The 24452-nt window shown below is 26.0% G+C and overlaps 1 protein-coding gene across 1 annotated transcript in view; it reads right to left on the bottom strand.

Moving 5' to 3' along the window:
* Positions 1 to 24452, bottom strand: part of CadN2 (Cadherin-N2) — a 799659-nt gene that overhangs the window by 138270 nt on the left and 636937 nt on the right. Inside the window, exons 3-4 of the mRNA XM_075297355.1 lie at positions 16513 to 16656; positions 6416 to 6531 (exon numbers count right to left, since the gene is read on the bottom strand). Coding sequence (XP_075153470.1) covers positions 6416 to 6531; positions 16513 to 16656 — 260 coding nt within the window. The remainder of the gene's footprint in view (positions 1 to 6415; positions 6532 to 16512; positions 16657 to 24452) is intronic.

The raw sequence follows: 24452 nt of genomic DNA, 5'->3' as shown, positions 1-24452 counted from the left end.
GGAAGTAATAAAGCAATATTGTAAAACTTTTGTTCAACTGCGACAGACTTAATTTTTACAAAATTTCCTAGAGATATAAAATTTTGACAAAATTTTTCTATAGAAATAAAATTTTGAAGAAAATTTCTATTGAAATTAAATTTTGAAAAATTTTCTAAAGAAATAAAATTTTTAAAAATTCTATAAAATAAAATTTTGAAAAAATTTCCGAACGTTTTGAGAAAATTTTCTATAGAAATAAAATTTTGACAACATTTTCTGTAGAAATTAAATTTTGACAAATTATTATATAGAAATAAAATTTTGACAAAGTTTTCCATTGAAATAAAATTTTTAGAAAATGTGTATAGAAATAAAATTTTACCAAAATTTTCTATAGAAATAAAATTTTGACAAAATTTTCTATAGAAATAAAATTTCGACAACATTTTACATAGAAATAAAATTTTGACAAAATTTTCTATAGAAATAAAATTTTGAAAACATTTCTATTGATATAACATTTTCTATAGAAATAAAATTTTGAAAAAATTTTCTATAACATTAAATTTTGGCAAAATTCGTAACGTTTTGACAAAATTTTCTATAGAAACACAATTTTGACAACATTTTCTATAGAAATAAAATTTTGACAAAATTTTCTATAGAAATAAAATTTTGACAAAATTTTCTATACAAATAAAATTTTGACAAAATTTTCTATTGAAATAAAATTTTGACAAAATTTTCTATAGAAATAAAATTTTGACAAAATTTTCTTAAGAAATAAAATTTTGACAAAATTTTATATAAAATAAAATTTTCAAAAAATTTCCTAACGCGTTGAGGAATTTTTCTATAGAAATAAAATTTTGACAAATTATTATATAGAAAAAAAATTGACAAAATTTTCTATAAAAATAAAATTTTGACAAAATTTTCTATAAAAATAAATTTTGACAAAATGACCTTAACTTTTTGTTTCTCATTAAATTTGATTTTGTACTTTTGAAATCAAACTCAATTGATCAATAGTTTAGCGCCCATCTGGGTGCTTAGCCGTTTTTAACTTATTGTGAGACACTCTCCATTTGGCCCTATCTTAATTTAATATACAAACTTTTCGAATTTCTCAAAATCTCCTTTGCATATAATGACTAACTCTAATGCTTTTTAATAAATTTTATTTATGAATATCACCAATATTTTTCAAACTCCAAAATAGCTTTATTTTGTTGTCCTTACAAAAAAAAAAAAAAAAAAATACCAACAAATGAAAAATGTTTTCCTCAAAAATATATCCTTGCCCACTACAAACCAGAAAAACCCGCTTCTTATTTCTTTGTCTGGATTTAGAGTGTGCGAGTGCTTGAATAATTTTAGTTAAATGCAGCAACAAAAAATTTGAATAATGGATTTTTAAAATAGACAAAAAATGTTTACTGAGTGCATTGTACTTTTACCGAGATAAAAAGCACACAAGAGGTTGACCTCCTTCTTTAGGAGTCTATTGCCTGTTGAGGTCATATGCTGCCTTTTGGTTGGTACATGTATGTGGAAAACGTTAGACATTGGACAAGTTACCCAAGTTCATTTAAAATAGCTTAAAAATCCATTTGACAACTGTTATGGAAAAGGACCTTGTTTTTCGTTTTTTTCTAAGCCAAAATACATATGCATATCTTTTTTGGGGAAAATATAAAATTGTTGTCAAATATACATATTAACATGTTTTTATAAAAGACATTGAAATATACAAAAGAGGATATTTTATAGCTAAAGTATTATGCAGTTAGGGTATAAGAACTCATAATGGTTTAAGTGTAACCCATATTTTTTAAGCAATCTATCCCAGACCGCCCGACTGTCCTTTTGCGTAGTTATGTGCTCAGAGGGGCTCATGAGCCATTTAAGAGTCCCTTTGCATTATCCTCTATCCGGCCAAAAATATGTAGACATTTATACCAATTAATAAATGACAAGGATCGTTTCTGCAAGACACTTCTTAATACAGTCTGGGTCGATATGTATAGCAACGAAATTCAGGTGAATCTACCTCAAGAACAAATGCGATAAAATACGGAAAAATATACTTCGACTAATGCCACTGAAGTTACAATAAAGGCAAGATCATAAACAAAATGAGACTAGAAAGAGCCCATGAATTTGGTTTTCTCCGATGACTAACCCTTTTTTGCGGCAATGCATTATTTATTTTTTTTTAGACAATAAAGTGCAACATTTCTGTTGAAATAATGTATAAAAGGGAAGTTATAAATCAATAGTAAAAAATTTTTATTCAACTGCGATAGTCTTAATTTTGACAAAATTTCCTAGAGAAATAAAATTTTGTTTTGATCTCAGCTTTGAAACCATTGCGTTGACTAAACTTCAAGTGTAGCTTAATCAACAGATGAAAAGAATGTTTGTCAAATTTATTTGGGCAAAAACCTATAGAATGCAAGATGGTTGGATGGACGCGCGTTTCGGCATTACCACATTCCTCGTCAGCATCCTCTACTTTTAGTGCACAACCCGAATTTATTCTGATAATTGGTTGATAGTTTTGTTGCAAGTACAAACCAAAAAAAAAAAAAATAAATAAATAAAATTTTGACAAAACTTTCTATAGAAATAAAATTTTGACAAAATTTTCTATAGAAATAAAATTTTGACAAAATTTTCTATGGAAATAAAATTTTGACAAAACTTTCTATAGAAATACAATTTTGACAAAATTTGCTATAGAAATAAAATGTATACAAATTTTTCTATAGAAATAAAATTTTGAAAAAAATTTTCTATAAAATAAAATTTTGTCAACATTTCCTAAAGTTTTGAGAAAATTTTCTACAGAAATAAAGTTTTGACAAAAATTCTCTATAGAAATAAAATTTTGAAAAAAATTTCTATAGAAATAAAATTTTGACAAATTTTCAATAGAAATAAAATTTTGACAAAATTTTCTATCTATGGAAAAAATTATGACCAAATTTTTCTCCAGAAATAAAATTTTGACAAAATTTTCTATAGAATTTAAACTTCGACAATATTTTCCACTGAAACGAAATTTTGACAAAATTTTCTATAGAAATTAAACTTTGACAAAATTTTCTATTGAAATAAATTTTTCTATTGAAATAAAATTAAAAAAAAAAATCTGTAAAAAAATTCGTGATAAAATTTTCTATACAAATAAAATTTTGACAAAATATTCTTTAGAAATAAAATTTTAACAAAATTTTCAATAATATTAAAAAAAAGATCTGTAGAAAAAAATTCGTGATTAAATTTTCTCTAGAAATTAAAACTTGATAAAATTTTCTATAGAAATAAAATTTTGACAAATTTTTCAAATACGGAAAAATAGGCTTGGACTAATGCCACTGAAGTTACAAAAAAGGCAAGAGCATAAACAGAGTTAGAGTAGAAAGAGCCCAGGATTTTGGTTTTCTCCAATGACTAACCCTTTTCTTTTTGGGCAATGCATTATTAATTTTTTTTCAGACAATAAGGTGCAATATTTCTGCTGAAATTATGTATAAAAGCCAAGTAATAAAACAATATTAAAAAAATTATTGAACTGCAATAGTCTTAATTTTGACAAAATTTCTTACAGAAATAAAATTTTGAGAAAATTTTCTATAGAAATAAAATTTTGGGAAAATTTTCTATAGAAATTAAATTTTGAGAAAATTTTCTATTGAAATAAAATTTTGATAAAATTTCTATATAAAAAAAAAATTTTTGAAAATATTTTCTATAGAAATTAAATTTTGAGAAAATTTTCTATTGAAATAAAAGTTTGCCATAATTTTCTAAGGAAATTAAATTTTGAAAAATTTTTTATTAGAAATAAAATTTTGACAAAACTTTCTATACAAAATAAAATTTTCTATAAATATACAAATTTTGAGAAAACTTTCTATACAAATAAAATTTTCACGATTTGAGAAATTTTTCTATTGAAATAAAATTTTGACAAAATTTTCTATAGAAATAAAATTTTGAAAATATTGTCTGTAGCAATAAAAATTTAACAAATTATTCTAAATTAAATTTTGAAAAATTTTTTATTAGAAATAAAATTTTGACAAAATTTTATATACAGAATTAAAATTTTCTATAGAAATAAAAATTTTGAGAAAATTTTCTATACAAATAAAATTTTCACGATTTGAGAAATTTTTCTATTGAAATAAAATTTTGACAAAATTTTCTATAGAAATAAATTTTTGAAAATATTGTCTGTAGCAATAAAAATTTAACAAATTATTCTAAATTAAATTTTGAAAAATTTTTTATTAGAAATAAAATTTTGACAAAATTTTATATACAAAATAAAATTTTCTATAGAAATAAAAATTTTGAGAAAATTTTCTATACAAATAAAATGTTCACGTTTTGAGAAATTTTTCTATTGAAATAAAATTTTGACAAAATTTTCTATAGAAATAAAATTTTGAAAATATTGTCTGTAGCAATAAAAATTTAACAAATTATTCTATAGAAATTAAAATTTTGCCAAAATTTTCGATAGAAATAAAATTTTAACAATAGTTACTATAGAAATAAAACTTTGACAAAATTTACTACAGAAATCAAATTTTTTTATTGAAATAAAATTTTGACAAAATTTTCTTTAGAAATAAAATTTTGAAAAAAAAAATCTACAGAAATAAAATTTTGACAAAACATTAAAAAATTTGTTGTTCAACTGCGACAGTCTTAAGGACACAAAATTTAAATTTTTTTCAAAAATTTTGACAAATCATCGAACTTGAATGAAAATCATCGAACTTTAAAATAAATATTTTCTATAGATATACAAATTTTGAGAAAATTTTCTATACAAATAAAATTTTCACGATTTGAGAAATTTTTCTATTGAAATAAAATTTTGACAAAATTTTCTATAGAAGTAAAATTTTGAAAATATTGTCTGTAGCAATAAAAATTTAACAAATTATTCTAAATTAAATTTTGAAAAATTTTTTATTAGAAATAAAATTTTGACAAAATTTTCTATACAAAAGTAAAATTTTCTATAGAAATAAAAATGTTGAGAAAATTTTCTATACAAATAAAATTTTCACGTTTTGAGAAAGTTTTCTATTGAAATAAAATTTTGACAAAATTTTCTATAGAAATAAATTTTTGAAAATATTGTCTGTAGCAATAAAAATTTAACAAATTATTCTATAGAAATTAAAATTTTGCCAAAATTTTCGATAGAAATAAAATTTTAACAAAAGCTACTATAAAAATTTTGACAACATTTTCTATAGAAACAAAATGTTGACAAAATTTTCTTTAGAAATAAAATCTTGAAAAAAATTCTATAGAAATAAAATTTTGACAAAACAGTAAAAAAATTGTTATTCAACTGCGGTAGTCTTAAGGACACAAAATTTAAATTTTTGTCAAAAATTTTGACAAATCATCGAACTTTAATGAAAATATTCGAAGGAGTTTTTGCCTAAGAGGTCAGTTGAAAATTTACCCGCTCGATTGGTTTTCAAGACTCAAGCGCCACCCATGATAATGGTCTGGTGTTCATCGACCGTTGGCTTCAAACAAATTCCGAATATTTCCATTAAATTTTGCTTACTAGAATGCTACTAAATTGAATTGAAATCTGGCAATACACATATATAGAAGCAATTGATCCAATTGTTTCAAAATTCGATAGCGTTCGTTCTTGTGCCAAAAAATACACTCTGTTCTAAATTTCATCAAAATAAGTTGATAATTGCGACCGCAATCCTGCGAACTACAAATGCATGGACAGGCGGACGGACACCAAGGGCTAGATCGACTCAGGATCTGATTCTGATTCGATCGGTATATATTTTATGGGGTCTACAATTATTTTTTTTTTAATTTTTTTAAATTTTACCCTAAACAATATTTGGTTTAAGGTTTAAAATTCTATATTTTTTCCGAACAAAGGCTTGGACAGACCAACATCTGGGACTCAAACCATTGACAATCTTTTTGACTTTTGCACCTAGAGCATTTTGGAGAGTAAAGTTGGCACAATAAAAATTACTAAAGTGTCCATCATCTCAATATGGCTCTTCGCCGCAGATGGCCCGATCCTACCACAGAACCAACTTCGTGCAAAGTGTGATAGCTTTGTCGGTAGTTGAAAGGCCATAGTAGGTGCCAAGGGTGGTCAATTCATATAAATCATATAAAACTTTTTTTTTGCTTTTGAACAATAAAATTAAAATAGAAATGAAAATGAAAATGAAAAAAAATCCACTTTAATTTTTTGTATTTAGGCGAAGGACCTGGCAATCCGTCTTATTGTATTATTTTATATTTTTTGTTAATTCATTTACACTAAATAAATGAAAATGAAAAAAATTGATGTATTGCATATGAGCCAGCCATAATTATGTCACGAATATTTTTATTTTCATATACTTACCCTTGGTCTTGTTTCATAGTCTAAGGGTGATGCTACATAAATAGCTCCTGTATTGTTGTGTACACCAAAGGCATTGCCTATGTTACCGCCTGTAATCGAGTATCGAATATTCGAGGCTGAAATGGGAAAGAATGGGAAAAGTTTTAATATTTCAATAAATAAATAAAATATTGAGTTTTGAAGAAAAACTTGGCTTTCTGGCGAGTTTCCGGAGACTGTCTCAGAAAACACAAATAAGGAAATTCTAAATTCGGGCGATCCACAGTTTCTATACCATATCAAATCCTTCAAATTCGTTGGGTGATATATACGAAGGTTTTTGTTCCTATATAACAGGTTGGCTTTTAAGTCCCCGGTCTGACACATTGATGACGTCGCTAGTATTAAATGCATATTATTTTTATATAGTTCCAACTTCAAATGATTCGTGTCAAAATTTGACGTTTGTAAGTCAATTAGTTTGTGAGATAGAGCGTCTTTTGTGAAGCAACTTTTGTTATTGTGAAAAAAATGGAAAAAAAGGAATTTCGTGTTTTGATAAAATACTGTTTTCTGACTCTGTACCAAGGAAATCAACAATAATTGATTGGTACGCAAAATGCAAGCATGGTGAACAGAGTTGCCATTTTGGCCCGATCGGACTAAAATTGGTCCAAAAAATTATAAAATTTTAAATTTGGTCCGATGGTCGGACCAAATGGCATTTGGTTGATTTTGGTCCATTTTCGTCAAATCTGCAATTTTTCCAAATTTTTAAAACTTTGACAAAATTTTCTGTAGAAATAAAATTTTGACAAAAATTTCTATAGAAATAAAATTTTAATAAAATTTTTTATAGAAACAAAATTTTGCCAAAAGTTTGTGCGGAAATAAACTGTACAAAAATTTTATATAGATATAAAATTATGCAAAAATTTTGTATAGGAAGAAAATTTTTTGTATAAGAAATAAAATATTGCGATAACTTTCTACAGAAATAAAAGTTTGACAAAATTATGTATAGAAATGGAATTTTGACAAAATTATCTAAAGAAATTTGACAAAATTTTCTATAGAAATAAAGTTTGGAAAATATTTTCTATAGAAATAAAATTTTGACAAAATCTTCTAAAAAAATAAAATTTTGACAAAATTTCCTATTGAGATAATATTTTGACAAAATTTTCTATAGAAATAGAATTTGGACAAAATTTTTTATAGAAATAAAATTTGGACAAAATTTTCAATATAAACAAACTTTGGACAAAAATTTTTATAGAAATAACATGTGGACAAAATAAAATTTGAATAGAAATAAAAAATTGACAAAATTTTCTGTCGAAGTAAAATTTTGGAAAAATTTTAATTTTTTTATATAAATGAAATTATATATTAATTTAGTTTAACTAAAGTATATAAATATAATCTGAAAAAAGGTCCGCTGATACGAATTTTGGTCCAATTTGAAAAAATGTTGGTCCACAATAAAAATTCATTGTGGAAACCCTGGTGGTGAAATGAGCACGGAGGACGGTGAACGCAGTGGACGCCCGAAAGAGGTGGTTACCGACGAAAACATCAAAAAAATCCACAAAATGATTTTGAATGACCGTAAAATGAAGTTGATCGAGATAGCAGAGGCCTTAAAGATATCAAAGGAACGTGTTAGTCATATCATTCATCAATATTTGGATATGCCGAAGCTCTGTGCAAAATGGGTGCCGCGCGAGCTCACATCTGACCAAAAACAACAACGTATTGATGATTCTGAGCGGTGTTTGCAGCTGTTAACTCATAATACACCCGAGTTTTTCCGTCGATATGTGACAATGGATGAAACATGGCTCAATCACTACACTCCTGAGTACAATCGACAGTCGGCTGAGTGGACAATGACCGGTGAACCGTCTCCGAAGCGTGGAAAGACTCAAAAGTCTGCTGGCAAAGTAATGGCCTCTGTTTTTTTGGGATGCGCATGGAATAATTTTTATCGACTATCTTGAGAAGGGAAAAACCATCAACAGTGACTATTATATGGCGTTATTGGAGCGTTTGAATGCCGAAATCGCGGCAAAACGGCCCCATATGAAGAACAAAAAAGTGTTGTTCCACCAAGACAACGCACCGTGCCGCAAATCATTGAGAACGATGGCAAAAATTCATGAATTGGGCTTGGAATTGCTTCCCCACCCACCGTATTCTCCCAGATCTGGCCCCCAGCGACTTTTTCTTGTTCTCAGACCTCAAAAAGGTTGCTCACAGGGAAAAACTTTGGCTGCAATGAACAGGTGATCGCCGAAACTGAGGCCTATTTTGAGGCAAAACCGAAGGGGTACTACCAAAATGGTATCAAAAAATTGGAAGGTCGTTATAATCCTTGTATCGCTCTTGAAGGGTACTATGTTGAATAATAAAAACGAATTTTGACAACAAAAATGTGTTTTTCTTTGTTAGACCGGGAATTTATAAGCCAAACTATTATATGCATTTAAATCTGTCTCGATCTGGACAAAATTTATTAGGCTTCTAAAAAATCTATAGACCTAAAATTTAAGTCGGTTAATGTCCTGTGGTGGAACACAATGTTTGTAAAAATTATTGGAAACATTTAAATCTGAATAATTTTCAGGCAACTTCACAGAAGTGTATTTATGGTAGATATGTACCTTATTAGAAGTATGTTATAAGGAAATTGAAGTAATTTTTACAAGTTTTCGACTTTGCAGTGGCGATTTTACAAGAATAATGTTGGCAGCTATATTTAAATCTGAACCGATTTCAACCAAATTCGGCATATTTTACTACACTACCAATTGCAGACGTTGTGCAAATTTAAAATAAATCAGGCTGAAATTCTGGCTTCTGGGGCCGATTGAGTACAAAAATGTGTTCACAGACAGGCGGACATGGCTAGATCGACTCAGGGATTGGTCCTGAGCAATATAGCCAAAGACACCATTTGTCAATCTCGTCTCCTTCTGGGTGTTGCAAACCTATGCACTAACTCATAGTGCCCTGTTCCACAGTGTGACGCAGGGTATACTTTTGGGGACAAATAACAATATGGGTGCCACTGTTGTGTAATGGTCAGCATGACCGCCTTCCATTCAAATGGTTGTAGGTTCAATCGCACTTTTGACCGAACACAAAAAGTTTTTCAGCTGTGGACTATCCCCTCACAGTATTGCTGAGTTTTTCAAAGCTTCTCTGAGTGGTTTCGCAAAAGGACGTGCCTAGTTATTGAGCTGAACATAGAAACATAGGCAGCACTCAGTGATTAAACATAAGTGCACCACTGTGGTATTTCATGTGAGTCGGAAATATCGGGCTGCCATTATAACTAACCTAAAACCAATATTACGATGCGTCCCACATGAATTAACGAAGTTAGTATATCCCTCATATTATGTTGGAGGGTATTAAAAAAAGATTTTTGTCAAAAAAGAATCTATACACAGAAAAAAAAAATTCAAGAAAATTTTAATCATAATTTAAAATCATAATTGAGTTCTAAAAAATATTCAATTAAAAATTTAATTGATTTAACAAATTTTTAATTGAAATAAAAATTAGTCACATAAATTAATAGTATCAATTAATTTTTTAATTGATACTATCATTTCTGTGATTGAAGACAATAAAAAAATCAATTCGATCAATTAATTTTGTGATCGAATCAGAAAAAACAAGTATATACGGCCGTTAGTTCGGCCAGGCCGAATCTTATGGATTGCGTAGAAACTTCTACGAAAGACTGTCATCCACAAATTTCAACTCACATGGTTGTTAAATATCATATACTACCACCACGTACCAAATTTCAACCAGATCGGATGAATTTTGCTTCTCCAAAAGGCACCGGAGGTCAAATCTGGGGATCAGTTTATATGGGAGCTATATATTATTATGGACTGATAGGAACCAATTCTTGCATGGTTGTTGGATACCCTATACTAACATCACGTACCAAATTTCAACCGAATGGGAAGAATTTTGCTCTTCCAAGGTGCTCCGGAGGTCAAATCTGGGGATCGGTTTATATGGGGCCTATATATAATTATGGACCGATTTCGACCAATGTTTGCATGGGTGTTTGAGGCCATATATATACACCACGTACCAAATATCAACTGAATCAGATGAATTTGGTCTTCCAAGAGGCTCCGTTGGTCATATGGGGTTTATATGGGGGCTATATATAATTATGAATCGATGTGGGCCAATTTTTGCATGGTCATTAGAGACTATATATTAACATCACTTACCAAATTTCAGCCGGATCGGATGAAATTTGCTTCTCTTAGAGGCTCCGCAAGCCAAATCGGGGGATCGGTTTATATGGGGGCTATATATAATTATGGACCGATGTGGACCAATTCCTGCATGGTTGTTGGATACCATATACTAACATCACGTACCAAATTTCAGCCGGATCGGATGAAATTTGCTTCTCCTAGAGGCTCCGCAAGCCAAATCGGGGGATCGGTTTATATGGGGGCTATATATAATTATTGACCGATGTCGACCATTTTTTGCATAGTTGTTAGAGACCATATACCAACACCATGTTCCAAATTTCAGCCGGATCGGATGAAATTTGCTTCTCTTAGAGGGTCTGCAAGCCAAATTTGGGGATCGGTTTAAATGGGGGCTATATATAATTATTGACCGATGTGGACCATTTTTTGCATAGTTGTTAGAGACCATATACCAACACCATGTACCAAATTTCAGCCGGATCGGATGAAATTTGTTTCTCTTAGAGGGTCTGCAAGCCAAATTTGGGGGTCTGTTTATATGGGGGCTATACGTAAAAGTGGACCGATATGGCCCATTTGCAATACCGTCCGACCTACAACTAATTGTGCCAAGTTTCAAGTCGATAGCTTGTTTCGTTCGGAAGTTAGCGTGATTTCAACAGACGGACGGACGAACGGACGGACGGACGGACGGACATGATCAGATCGACTCAGAATTTTACCACGACCCAGAATATATATACTTTATGGGTCTTAGAGCAATATTTCGATGTGTTACAAACGGAATGACAAAGTTAATATACCCCCCATCCTATGGGTATAAAAAGTTTTGAGTGTATAGTCTACTATGGTAGGCCGGTGACTATACAATTGACCCCATATCCGAAGTTATATTTAAATCGATTTAAGCCTAAATAAAAGAAAGCAATTTTGCATGGATGAAAAAGTCTCCGACAAAGAGTCATGAAGGATTAACTCACTCCAAAACCAATTCAACCACTATTTTCATCTGAAAAAGTGACCTGAAGAAAAGTATCCAACGTTTTATGTATGGAATTTTCAAGATAACAAAAATGACTTTTTTAAAAAGAAAACATGGTAGCAAAATAAAAATCTACCTCTGCAAGCTATTACATGATAAAGTTAAATTCCTTATCATTTTTGATCATTCATGTTTTGCAAATTTCCACTCATCTCCCCCATGAGCTGGCACTCGAAAAATAAATAATAAAGAAGTCCATTTGCAAAAAGTTAGCAAATTAAACAAAGTCTGTAATAACATTTCACAAAACGTAAATATTATGCTAAATACTCAAGGTTCTCCCCCCAAATCACCAACCCCCCCATAATGTTTCATTTCAATATCTTTACATATATAAATGCTACAAACTTTTCAAGAGCTCTATTTTAGCAAATGGTTCATTTACAAATGACGCCCTAAAGACTTGGTACTTTTCTTGATTTTCCATTTTGACTGAGACATAAAAAAATGAGAAAATGGAACAAATAAATCATCACTAAAAGATGTAAACATAACCATTTTACAAATTGCCAAGAAAAGAACTTGGGCAAAAAGAATACAAAAATTATGTGTGAAATTTAGTCAATTATTAACAAAATCCCTACAATCTGTAGCAATTTTCAAAGGAAACGGGCAAAACTCAAGCACAATCGAAAAATTGGTCCTTCTCAAAGAGATTTTTGTTGAATTTCATTTTGGACTTGGAAGAATTGTGTTCATTGTGATAATTGAAGACCAAATTGTAATAAAATTGATAATACAGAAAATATCTTTTATAAATGTCTCCATGGAATTTGTAGCACGTTTTTATGATTTCCTTAGAAATTGTTACCCAGCTAAATTTATGGTAATCGAAATTATTTATGACCATAACTTTTTTGTTGTAAATATTAAAAAAAAAACAACACGACAATTTGAAATTGTCTAAATATTTTTAAGTTGTCTCTTTGTTTGCTACGAGTATGGTAACGACCATCACATAGTAAAAATCCTTAAAAGACTTGGGTTTTTAAGATATTGCCAAAGTGAATTTTTCAGGCATACGTTTATTTTTCTAACAAATGAATGGACGGAATTTTGTTTATGAGCTATAATAGCATCCAATGTCATTTGAAGAAATTATGCACCATTACTCGAACAGAAGTTACCCAGAACAAAGTGATAAAGACCAATAACGTCTACTCAGGATCAGGTGTTGAGTCAAATGAATGTTTCCTGACATTTGAAATTTGTCGCAATGGTGATTCCAATTAATTTAGTTAGAAAGTTTTTTAAAAGAATTTTTTTTGCCAAAATTTTCTAACGACTTTAGAAAATTTTCTATTGAAATAAAATTATGACAAAATTATCTTTGGAAATAAAAATTTGAGAAAATTATCTATGGAAATGAAATTATGACAAAATTATCCATGGAAATAAAATTGTGACAAAATTTTCTATAGAAATAAAATTTTAACAAAGTTTTCTATAGAAATAAAATTTTAACAAAATTTTCTATAAAATCTACACAAGTAACATTTTGAAAAATTTCTCTATAGAAATACAATTTTAACAAAGTTTTCTATAGAAATAACATTTTGATAAAATTTTCTTTTGAAATAAAATTTTGACAGAATTTTCTATAGAAATAAAAATTTGACAAAATTTTCTATAGACATAAAATTTTGACAAAATTTTCTATAGACATAAAATTTTGACAAAATTTTCTATAGAAATCCAATCTCGAAAAAAATGCTATAGAAATAAAATATTGACAAAATTTTCTATAGAAATAATTTTTTTTATAAAAATAAAAAATTGGCAAAATTTCTTATAAAAAAAAATAGAACAAAATTTTCTATAGAAATTGTCTATAGAACACAAATTTTGACAACATTTTTTATAGAAATAAAATTTTGACAAAATTTTCTATAGACATAAAATTTTGTCAAAATTTTCTATAGAAATAAAGTTGTAACAAAATTTTTTTAAGAATAAAAATTTGCCAAATTTCCTATAGAAATAAAATTTTGACGAAATTGTCTATAGAACAAAAATGTTAACAAAATTTTCTATAGAAACAAAATTTTGGCAAAATTTTCCATAGAAATAAAATTTTGTCAAAATTCTCTATAGAAATAAAATTGTGACAATATTTTCTTTAAGAATAAAATTTTGACAAAATTTTCAATAGAAATAAAATTTTGACAAAATTGTCTGAAGAAACCAAATTTTGACAAAATTTCATATAGAAATATAAATTTGATAAAATTGTCTAAAGAAACCAAATTTTGACAAAATTTTCTATAGTGATAAAATTTTGACAAAATTTTCGATACAGATACAATATTGTCAAAATTTGCTAAAGTTTTGACAAAATTTGCTATAGAAATAAAATTTTGACAAAATTTTCTATAGAAATAAAATTTTGACATAATTTTCTATAGAAATAAAATTTTGATAAAGTTTTCTATTGACATAAAATTTTGACCAAATTTTCGATAGAGATAAAATTTTGACAAAATTTTCTATAGAAATAAAATTTTGTCAAAAATTTTCTATAGAAACAAAATTGTGACAAAATTTTCTATATGAATAAAAATTTGACAAAATTTTCAATAGAAATAAAATTTTGACAAAATTTGCTATAGAAATAAAATTTTGATGGAATTGTCTATAGAACAAAAATTTTGACAAAATTTTCTGTAGAAATAAAATTTTGACAAAATTTTTTATAGAAATAAAATTTTGTCAAAATTTTCTATAGAAATAAAATTTTGACAAAATTTTCTATAGAGATAAAATTTTGACCAAATTTTCGATATAGATAAAATTTTGATAAAATTTGCTATAGAAATAAAATTTTGACAAAATTTTCTATAGAAATAAAATTTTGTCAAAATTTTCTATAGAAATAAAATTGTGACAAAATTTTCTATGAGAATAAAATTTTGAAAAAAAATTTTCAATAGAAATAAAATTTTGACAAAATTTCTTTAGAAATACAATTTTGACAAAACTTGCTATAGAAATAAAATTTTGACAAAATTTTCTACAGAAATAAAATTTTGATACAATTTTCTATAGAAATAAGATTTTGATAAATTTTTCTATTGAAATAAAATTTTGACCAAATTTTCGATGGCGATACAATTTTGATAAAATTTTCTACAGAAATAAAATTTTGTCAAAAATTTTCTATAGAAACAAAATTTTGCCAAAATTTTCTATAAGAATAAATATTTGACAAAATTTTCAATAGCAATAAAATTTTGATGAAATTGTCTATAAAACAAAAATTTTGACAAAATTTTCTGTAGAAATATAATATTGACAAAATTTTTTATTGAAATAAAATTTTGTCAAAATTTTCTATAGAAATAAAATTGTGACAAAATTTTCTATAAGATAATAATTTTTTACAAACATTTTCAATAGAAATAAAATTTTGACAAAATTTCGTATAGAAATAAATATTTGACAAAATTGTCTAAAGAAGCCAAGTATTGACAAAATTTTCTATAGAGATAAAATTTTGACCAAATTGTCGATATAAATACAATATTGACAAAATTTGCTATATATATAAAATTTTGACAAAACTTACTATAGAAATAAAATTTTGATAAAATTGTATAAAGAAACAAAATGTTGACAACATTTTCTGTACAAATAAAATGTTGAAAAACTTTTCTGTAGAAATAAAATTTTGAAAAAATTTTCTATAGGAATAAAATTTTGACAATATTTTCTATAGAAATGAAATTTCAACAAAGTTTTCTATAGAAATAAAATTTTGATAAAATTTTGTATTGAAATAAAAACTTGACACAATTTTCTATAGAATAAAAATGTTCATAAAATTTTCTATAGAAATAAAATTTTGATAAAATTTTCTATTGAAATAGTTGGTTTTTGTTCTTTAATCATTGTTGTTCTTTTTTGATTTCAGCTTAAAACCATACATTGACTAAACTGCAAGTGTAGCTTAACCAACAGAGGAAAAGAATGTTTGTCAAATTTATTTGGGCAAAGCCCTATAGACTGCAAGATGGTTGGATGGATGCACGTTTCGGAATTACCACATTCCTCATCAGCATCCTCTACTTGCAGCAAAACTATCAACCAATTATCAGAATAAATTCAGGCAGTTCATTAAACCCAACAATAAGCCACACTTGAACCTTCCGAAAAATGACTTTACATTGATAGCCGGCTTGTGCCGAAATAAATTCGTACAAACATCTTCTTCATCATCTTCATCATCGATTTGAGTGAAGTTGGCTGGGTTTTATTTTGAGCGTGCTTCCTCTTCTTTCTTTCATTCGTTTTGTTCTGTTATTGTTAGTTTTTGTTCTTTAATCATTGTTGTTGTTTTTTGATTTCAGCTTAAAACCATACATTGACTAAACTACAAGTGTAGCTTAACCAACAAAGTAGAGGATGCTGATGAGGAATGTGGTAATTGCGAAACGTGCGTCCATCCAACCATCTTGCAGTCTATAGGGCTTTGCTCAAATAAATTTTACAAACATTCTTTTGCTCTGTTGATTAAGCTACACTTGTAGTTTAGTCAATGTATGGTTTTAAGCTGAAATCGAAAAAAAAAACAACAAATAAAATTTTGATAAAATTTTCTATTGAAATAAAATTTTGACCAAATTTTCGATAGAGATAAAATGTTCACCAAATTTTCGATATAGATAAAATTTTGACAAAATTTTCTATAGAAATAAAATTTTGAAAAAATTTTTAAAGATATAAAAATTTGAGAAAATTGTCATACAAATCAGATTTATTAATTTTTTTCGTTTTCAAAGTGGTTTTTAGTATTTTATTAAAATGTGAGTAATACTTACACTCATTGTGATCCTTGGCATTGACTGTGAGTACGGTTGATTGTAAATCGGCATTTTCATCGATTTCAGTCTCGTATAAAAATTTATCAAAATAAGGCGGTGAATCGTTCTTATCGGCAATACCAATGCGTACAAATTTTGTAACTGCAAAGAAACCGAAAAAATACGAAATTATTTTTATTAATAAATTTTACATTTTTAAATTATTAAATTTTAAAGATTTCTTTTGTTTCATTTGAACAAATGTATTTTTGCTTCTTTTCATTTCTTGTTTTCTTGGTAGATTATTTGAAAGTTCCTATAAAGTTTCCTGTACTCAGAAGTGCTTTCTTTCAACCATCTTTAAAAGTATCTTTGCAGATATATGTTTACAAAACTTTTTTAATAATAATGTCTTACATGTTTGTACATTGCTATGCCATCATAGCAATTGTCTAATATCAACAGCAACAGCAGTATCAGTAGAAGAGACAGCAATTGAGGTTTGTTTTTACCACGACAAAACTTTGGTAATATTTTTTTCTTTGTTTTCTATTTGCTTGGAAAAATATAAAAAGATTTTCGAAAAACAGAAAGAAAGTGAAAAACCTAAGTCTGGTATTGTTTTTTTTACTATGACTATAGTTTTCTTCTACAAATTTCCTTGGTTTGTTAAATGCTTTCAATATTCTTGGGAAAACAATGAGCCCAAAAGTTCAAAAATAAAAAGAAAAGCAAATCGCTTATAAACATGTGTAAGTTGGAATGGAAAAAAGTTTTTCTAAGATTTTGCACCATAGAGATTATTGTGAAATGATATAAATGAAAGTTGCAAAACTCAATTCATATGAACCTTAGAGACTATTTTACCCTAACCGACCTTGTGGTCAGGGTATTATAGTATTTTGTAAAATGTTTGTATAACATGGAGAAAGATATGAGAAGGGGGTTTACAGTCTTCTGCGAAATTCCGATGTCCGTCCGTATGTGGAGTAATTTGTATGTTAATGTGAAGATTTTCATTATAGCCCCCAAACAAAACGATTTTCTGATTATTTCTTTTAGACACCGGATAAAAATGGATCCCATTGGTCTGCAATTGGAAAACTGGAAGAACTGTACAAATTTGTGTTTCGACTTTAGAGTGCATCTGTCCATGTTTTGGTATAGCCCCCATATAGCCCCCATATAGATCTATCTGCTTACAGAGAAGGAATATGATCACCTCAAACATGTTTCAAGACCAAAATTTTATTTTTGGATGGGGAACATGTAACATATTTATCGCAACTATGTTATTTTCTCGGATATTATATATCTGACTTTGGCAACCATGTACATTTTTCGAGAAAATAAAAGTTTTGCGACAAAAATGTTCCATGTTCTCCGTCTAAAAATAATATTTCGATCTTGAAATATTGTTCTTCACTGCGTGTGATCTACTACATTGAAATTTTATCAATTTTTTTTCTATATACAATTTTGTCAAAATTTTATTTCTATAGAAAATTTTGTCAAAATTTTATTTCTATAGAAAATTTTGTCAAAATTGTATTTCTATAGAAAATTTTGTCAAAATTTTATTTCTATAGAAAATTTTGTAAAAATTTCATTTTTATAGAAAATTTTGTCAAAATGTTATTTCTATAGAGAAATTTTTCAAAATTTTACTTGTGTAGATAGAAAATTTTGTCAAAATTTTATTTCTATAGAAAATTTTGTCAAAATTTTATTTCTATAGAAAATTTTGTCAAAATTTTATTTCTATAGAAAATTTTGTCAAAATTTTATTTCTATAGAAAATTTTGTCAAAATTTCATTTTTACAAAAAATTTTGTCATAACTTTATTTCTGTAGAAAATGTTGTCATAATTTCATTTCTATAGAACATTTTTTCAAAATTTTATTTCTATAGAGAAACTTTTCAAAATTTTACTTGTGTAGAATTCTATAGAAAATTTTGTCAAATTTTATTTCTATAGAAAATTTTGTCAAAATTGTATTTCTATAGAAAATTTTGTCAAAATTTTATTTCTGTAGAAAATTTTGTCAAAATTTTATTTCTATAGAAAATTTTGTCAAAATTTCAATTTTATAGAAAATTTTGTCAAAATTTAATTTCTATAGAAAATTTTGTCAAAATTTTAGTTCTATAGAAAATTTTGTCAAAATTTTATTTCTATAGAGAAATTTTTCATTTGACTTGTGTAGAATTCTATAGAAAATTTTGTCAAAATTTTATTTCCATAGAAAATTTTGTCAAAATTTTATTTCTATAGAAATTTTTTTAAAAAGTTTATTTCTATAGAAAAAATTGTCAAAATTTTATTTCTATATGAAATTTTGTTTCTATAGAAAATTTTGTCAAAATTTTATTTCTATAGAAAATTTTGTCAAAATTTTATTTCTATAGAAAATTATGTCAAAATTTTATTACTATAGAAAATTTTGTCAAAATTTTATTTCTATAGAAAATTTTGTGATAATTTTATTTCTGTAGAAGATTTTGTCAAAATTTTATTTTTATAGAAAATTTTGACCAAATTTTATTTCTATAGAGAAATTTTTCAAAATTTTACTTCTGTAGAATTCTATAAAAAATTTTCTCAAAAGTTTATTTCTATAGAAAATTTTTTAAGAATTTTATTTCTATAGAAAAAATTGTCAAAATGTTATATCTATACAAAATTTTGTTTCTATAGAAAATTTTGTCAAAATTTTATTTCTATAGAAAATTTTGTCGACATTTTATTTTTATGGAAACTTTTGTCAAAATTTCATTTCTATAGAAAATTTTTTCAAAATTTTATTTCTATAGAGAAATTTTTCAAAATTTTATTTGTGTAGAATTCTATAGAAAATTTTGTCAAATTTTATTTCTATAGAAAATTTTGTCAAAATTGTATTTCTATAGAAAATTTTGTCAAAATTTTATTTCTGTAGAAAATTTTGTCAAAATTTTAGTTCTATAGAAAATTTTGTCAAAATTTAAATTTTATAGAAAATTTTGTCAAAATTTGATTTCTATAGAAAATTTTGTCAAAATTTTAGTTCTATAGAAAATGTTGTCAAAATTTTATTTCTATAGAGAAATTTTTCAAAATTTTACTTCTGTAGAATTCTATAGAAAATTTTGTTAAAATTTTATTTCCATAGAAAATTTTATTTCTATAGAAAATGTTGTCAAAATTTTATTTCTATAGAAAATTTTTTAAAAAGTTTATTTCTATAGAAAAAATTGTCAAATTTTTATTTCTATATGAAATTTTGTTTCTATAGAAAATTTTGTCAAAATTTTATTTCTATAGAAAATTATGTCAAAATTTTATTACTATAGAAAATTTTGTCAAAATTTTATTTCTATAGAGAAATTTTGTCAAAATTTTATTTCTATAGAAAATATTGTCATAATTTTATTTCTGTAGAAGATTTTGTCAAAATTTCATTTTTATAGAAAATTTTGTCCATATTTTATTGCTATAGAGAAAATTTTCAAAATTTTACTTCTGTAAAATTCTATAGAAAATTTTCTCAAAAGTTTATTTCTATAGAAAATTTTTTAAAAATTTTATTTCTATAGAAAAATTTGTCAAAATGTTATATCTATACAAAATTTTGTTTCTATAGAAAATTTTGTCAAAATTTTATTTCTATAGAAAATGTTGTCAACATTTTATTTTTATGGAAACTTTTGTCAAAATTTTATTTCTATAAAAAATTTTGTCAAAATTTTATTGCTATAGAAAATCTGATATAAATTTTGTCAAAATTTTATTGCTATAGAAATTCTGATATAAATTTCATTTCTGTAGAAAATTTTGCCAAAAATTTGCTGCTAGGGAAAATTGTGTCAAATTTGTATTTCTATAGAAAAATTTGTTAAAATTTTATTTCTATACAAAATTTTGTCAAACTTTTACTTCTATACAAGATTTTGTCAAAATTTTATTTCTATACAAGATTTTGTCAAAATTTTATTACTATAAATTTTATTTCTATAAGTAAGAAAATAAAAACAAACAAAAATTGTGAATTACATTTTAGTTGGAGAGGAATATTTGAAACAATTTTTTGTAGAGTGTAGCTGTATATGTTTTGGTATATCCCCCTATAGACCTACCTGAGCCACTACTTACTGCAATTTTTATCAGATTTCTCTGAAATTTCGAAATTTTATTGAAATCAATGAAATGTCTAAACAACATAAAACTCAAAAAGCCAATATTTTGATACTGATTATTGAGAAGTCAACTTCTGATACTGATTTCAATCCCTAGGATGACCTATGTCGGTCTTTCTGTTTAAGTTCTTGAGCGAGAAAATGTTATGAAACTTTGTGGATAAATCGATATTAGAAATAACTATCATGTTTCGAAAATAAGAAAGATTTCATATTCATTTGACCACATTCGTATAAAATGGGTTTTACAAATACTTTCTAAAGATTGATTGTTATGTATGTATAAGTGCATATATGCATATGTATGTGTTTTTATTTGCATCTATAAAGAAAATAATTGGAAATTGTTCATCCATGATTGCGTCTTATTTTCATGTAAAATTTAAATAACAATGAACCTGATTTTATAGTTTGTTTTTATATGCATATGGATCATCAAAATATTTGCAGTGATTGGTAGTTAGTGAAGAGGAAAATTTGATTTTTTTCTATAATAGACATGTGATTAAATTTATAACAAAAATTGGATTTAAATTGGTTTGATATCTTATATTGAATAAATCATTAATGTTGAATCAAAACTTTGATCCAGCCAGTCAAAATTGCGTCAAGCTGACTTTGTGAAAATATCGGTGAATTAATGGTATTCGGCATATGTATATGATTATAGGAAAGAGAAGTTGATTTATATTTTGCCAGAAACCTACTATTGGCTATCTTTAAAGCATGCAAGCATTTATATGTTAATAAATCTTTCTCCGATAAGAAACCATTCCAAATTGAGCAGTTTGTGAACAAACAAAATGATCGGGTTCACTTGCCAAAGAGGTCAGCCAACAATTTACACTTTTGAAAAACAGAAAACAAGATCCACCAAATGCCACTCGAGTCGAAAATAATCTACACAATTTTGAAGAAAATTTTATGAGAACTACCAACAAACTCTTGTTTTGCTAAAATTTTATTTCTATCGACAATTTTCTTAAAATTTTATTTCTATAGAAAATGTGGTCAAAATTTTATTTGTCACCATTTTATTTCTATAAAAAATTTTGTCAAAATTTTATCTCTATAGAAAATTTTGTCAAAATTTTATTTCTATTGAAAATTTTGTCAAAATTTTATTTCTATAGGAAATGTTGTCAAAATTTTATCTGTAAAGAAAATTTTGTCAAAATTTTATTTGTAAAGAAAATTTTGTCAAAATTTTATTTGTAAAGAAAATTTTGTCAAAATTTTATTTCTAAAGAAAATTTGTCAAAAGTGTTTTCCCCTTGAAAATTTATTTCAAAAGTTTATTTCTATAGAACATTTTTTAAAAATTTTATATATTGTTGGTTTTGATTTCAGCTTAAAACCATGCATTGACTAAACTACAAGTGTAGCTTAACAAACAGAGGAAAAGTATGCTTGTTAAATTTATTTGGGCAAAGCCCTATAGACTGCAAGATGGTTGGATGTACAGCTGTTTCGGAATTACCACATTCCTCGTCAGCATCCTCTGCTTGCAACAAAACTATCAACCAATTATCAGAATAAATTCGGGTAATTCACTCAACCCAAAGTGAATTACACTTGAACCTTTCGAAAAAAGGTTTGATAGTCGGCTACTACCTAAACAAATTTGCAAACATATCTCTTTTCCTTTGCCAAACTCAACTCATCGTTTTGAATGTAGTCGGCTGGGTTTGTTTTTGAGCGTGCTTCCTCTATTTTCATTTTATAAAAAAAATTTGTCAAAATTTTATTTCTGTAGAAAATTTTGTCAAAATTTTATTTTTATAAAAAATTTTCTCAAATTTTTAATTTTAAAGAAAATTTTGTCAAAATTTTATTTCTACAGAAAATTTGATCTAAATTTCATTTCTATAGACCATTTTGTCAATTTTTTTTTTATAGAAAATTTTGTCAAAATTTTATTTCTATAGAAAATTTTGTAAAATTTTTTTTCTATAGAAAATTTTGTCAAAATTTTATTTATATAGAAATTTTATTTCTATACAAAATTTCGAATAATTTTATTTCTGTAGCAAATTTTGTCAAAATTTTATTTCTACAGAAAATTTGATCTAAATTTCATTTCAATAGAACATTTTGTAAAATTTTGTTTTTTCTATAGAAAATTTTGTCAAAATTTTATGTATATAGAAAATTTTGCCAAATTTAATTTACATAGATAATTTTCTCAGAATTTAATTTTTAAAGAAAATATTATCAAAGTTTTGTCAAAATTTTATTTCTATAGAAAATTTTGTCAAAATTTTATTTCTATAGAAAATTTTGTCAAAATTTTATTTCTATAGAAAATGTTGTCAAGGCTTTGTAAAAAAAAAAAATATTTCTATTGAAAATTTTGCCGAATTTTATTTCTGTAGAAAATTTTGTCAAAATTTTATTTCTATCGAAAATTTTGTCAAGGCATTGTCAACATTTTATTTTATAGAAAATTTTGTCAAAATTTTATTTCTATAGAAAATTTTGTCAAAATTTTATTTCTATAGAAAATTTTGTAAAAATTTTATTTCCATAGAAATTTTGTCAAAATTTTATCGCTATAGAAAATTATGTCAAAATTTTATTTCTATAGAAAATTTTGTCAAAATTTTATTTCCATAGAAAATTTTGTCAAAATTTTATTTCTATAGAGAAATTTGTCAAAATTTTATTTCTATAGAAAATTTTGTCAAAATTTTATTTCCATAGAAAATTTTGTACAAAATTTTATTTCTATAGAAAATTTTGTCAAAATTTTATTTCTATAGAAAATTTTTTCAAAAATGTTATTTCTATAGAAAATTTTGTCAAAATTTTATTTCCATAGAAAATTTTGTCAAAATTTTATTTCTATAGGGAAATTTGTCAAAATTTTATTTCTATAGAAAATTTTGTCAAAATTTTATTTCCATAGAAACTTTTGTACAAAATTTTATTTCAATAGAAATATTTGTCAAAATTTTACTTTTATAGATAATTTTGTCAAAATTTTATTTTTATAGACAATTTTGTCAAAATTTTATTTCTATAGAAAATTTTTTCAAGGCTTTGTCTAAATTTCATTTCTATAGAAAATTTTGTCAAAATTTTATTTCTATAGAAAATTTTGTCAACATTTTATTTCTGTAGAACATTTTGTCAAGGTTTTGCCATATTTTTATTTTTATAGAAAATTTTGGCAAAATTTTATTTTTATAGAAAATTTTGTCAACATTTTATTTCTATAGAAACTTTTGTCAAAATTGTACATCCATAGTAAATTTTGTCATAGTTTTATTTGTTAAATTTTGTCAAAATTCTATCTCTATAGGAAAATGGAAATATAAGAAATTTTTTGAAATACCTTTCAGTTGGAGAGGAATATTTTGTAAAATCTACGCAATCATCAATAGTTCTACCAAACAGTATATACATCTACCAGGCTTCGTAGAATTCTACAGTTGGTAGCCAAAAAGTTTTTAAGCGGTGGATTATCCCACCTCAGTAATGCTGGTGACATTTCTGAGGGTTTCAAAGCTTCTCTAAGCGGTTTCACTGCAAAGTGGAACGCCGTTCGGACTCGGCTATAAAAAGGAGGTCCCTTGTCATTGAGCTTAACATGGAATCGGGCAGCACTCAGTGATAAGAGAGAAGTTCACCACTGTGGTATCACAATGGACTGAATAGTCTAAGTGAGCCTGATACATCGGGCTGCCATCTAACCTAACCTAACCTAACCTAACCTAACTGTAAGCACCCGTGGTGGGCTGCGGTAAAGGCCGATGGTCACAGCCTGCTCGAATTGATC

The sequence above is a fragment of the Haematobia irritans genome, chromosome 2 (genome assembly GCF_050003625.1).
Source record: "Haematobia irritans isolate KBUSLIRL chromosome 2, ASM5000362v1, whole genome shotgun sequence".
Taxonomy (NCBI): domain Eukaryota; kingdom Metazoa; phylum Arthropoda; class Insecta; order Diptera; family Muscidae; genus Haematobia; species Haematobia irritans.
Note: the sequence above shows the minus strand (reverse complement) of the source record. Positions and strands in the feature narration are given on the sequence as shown.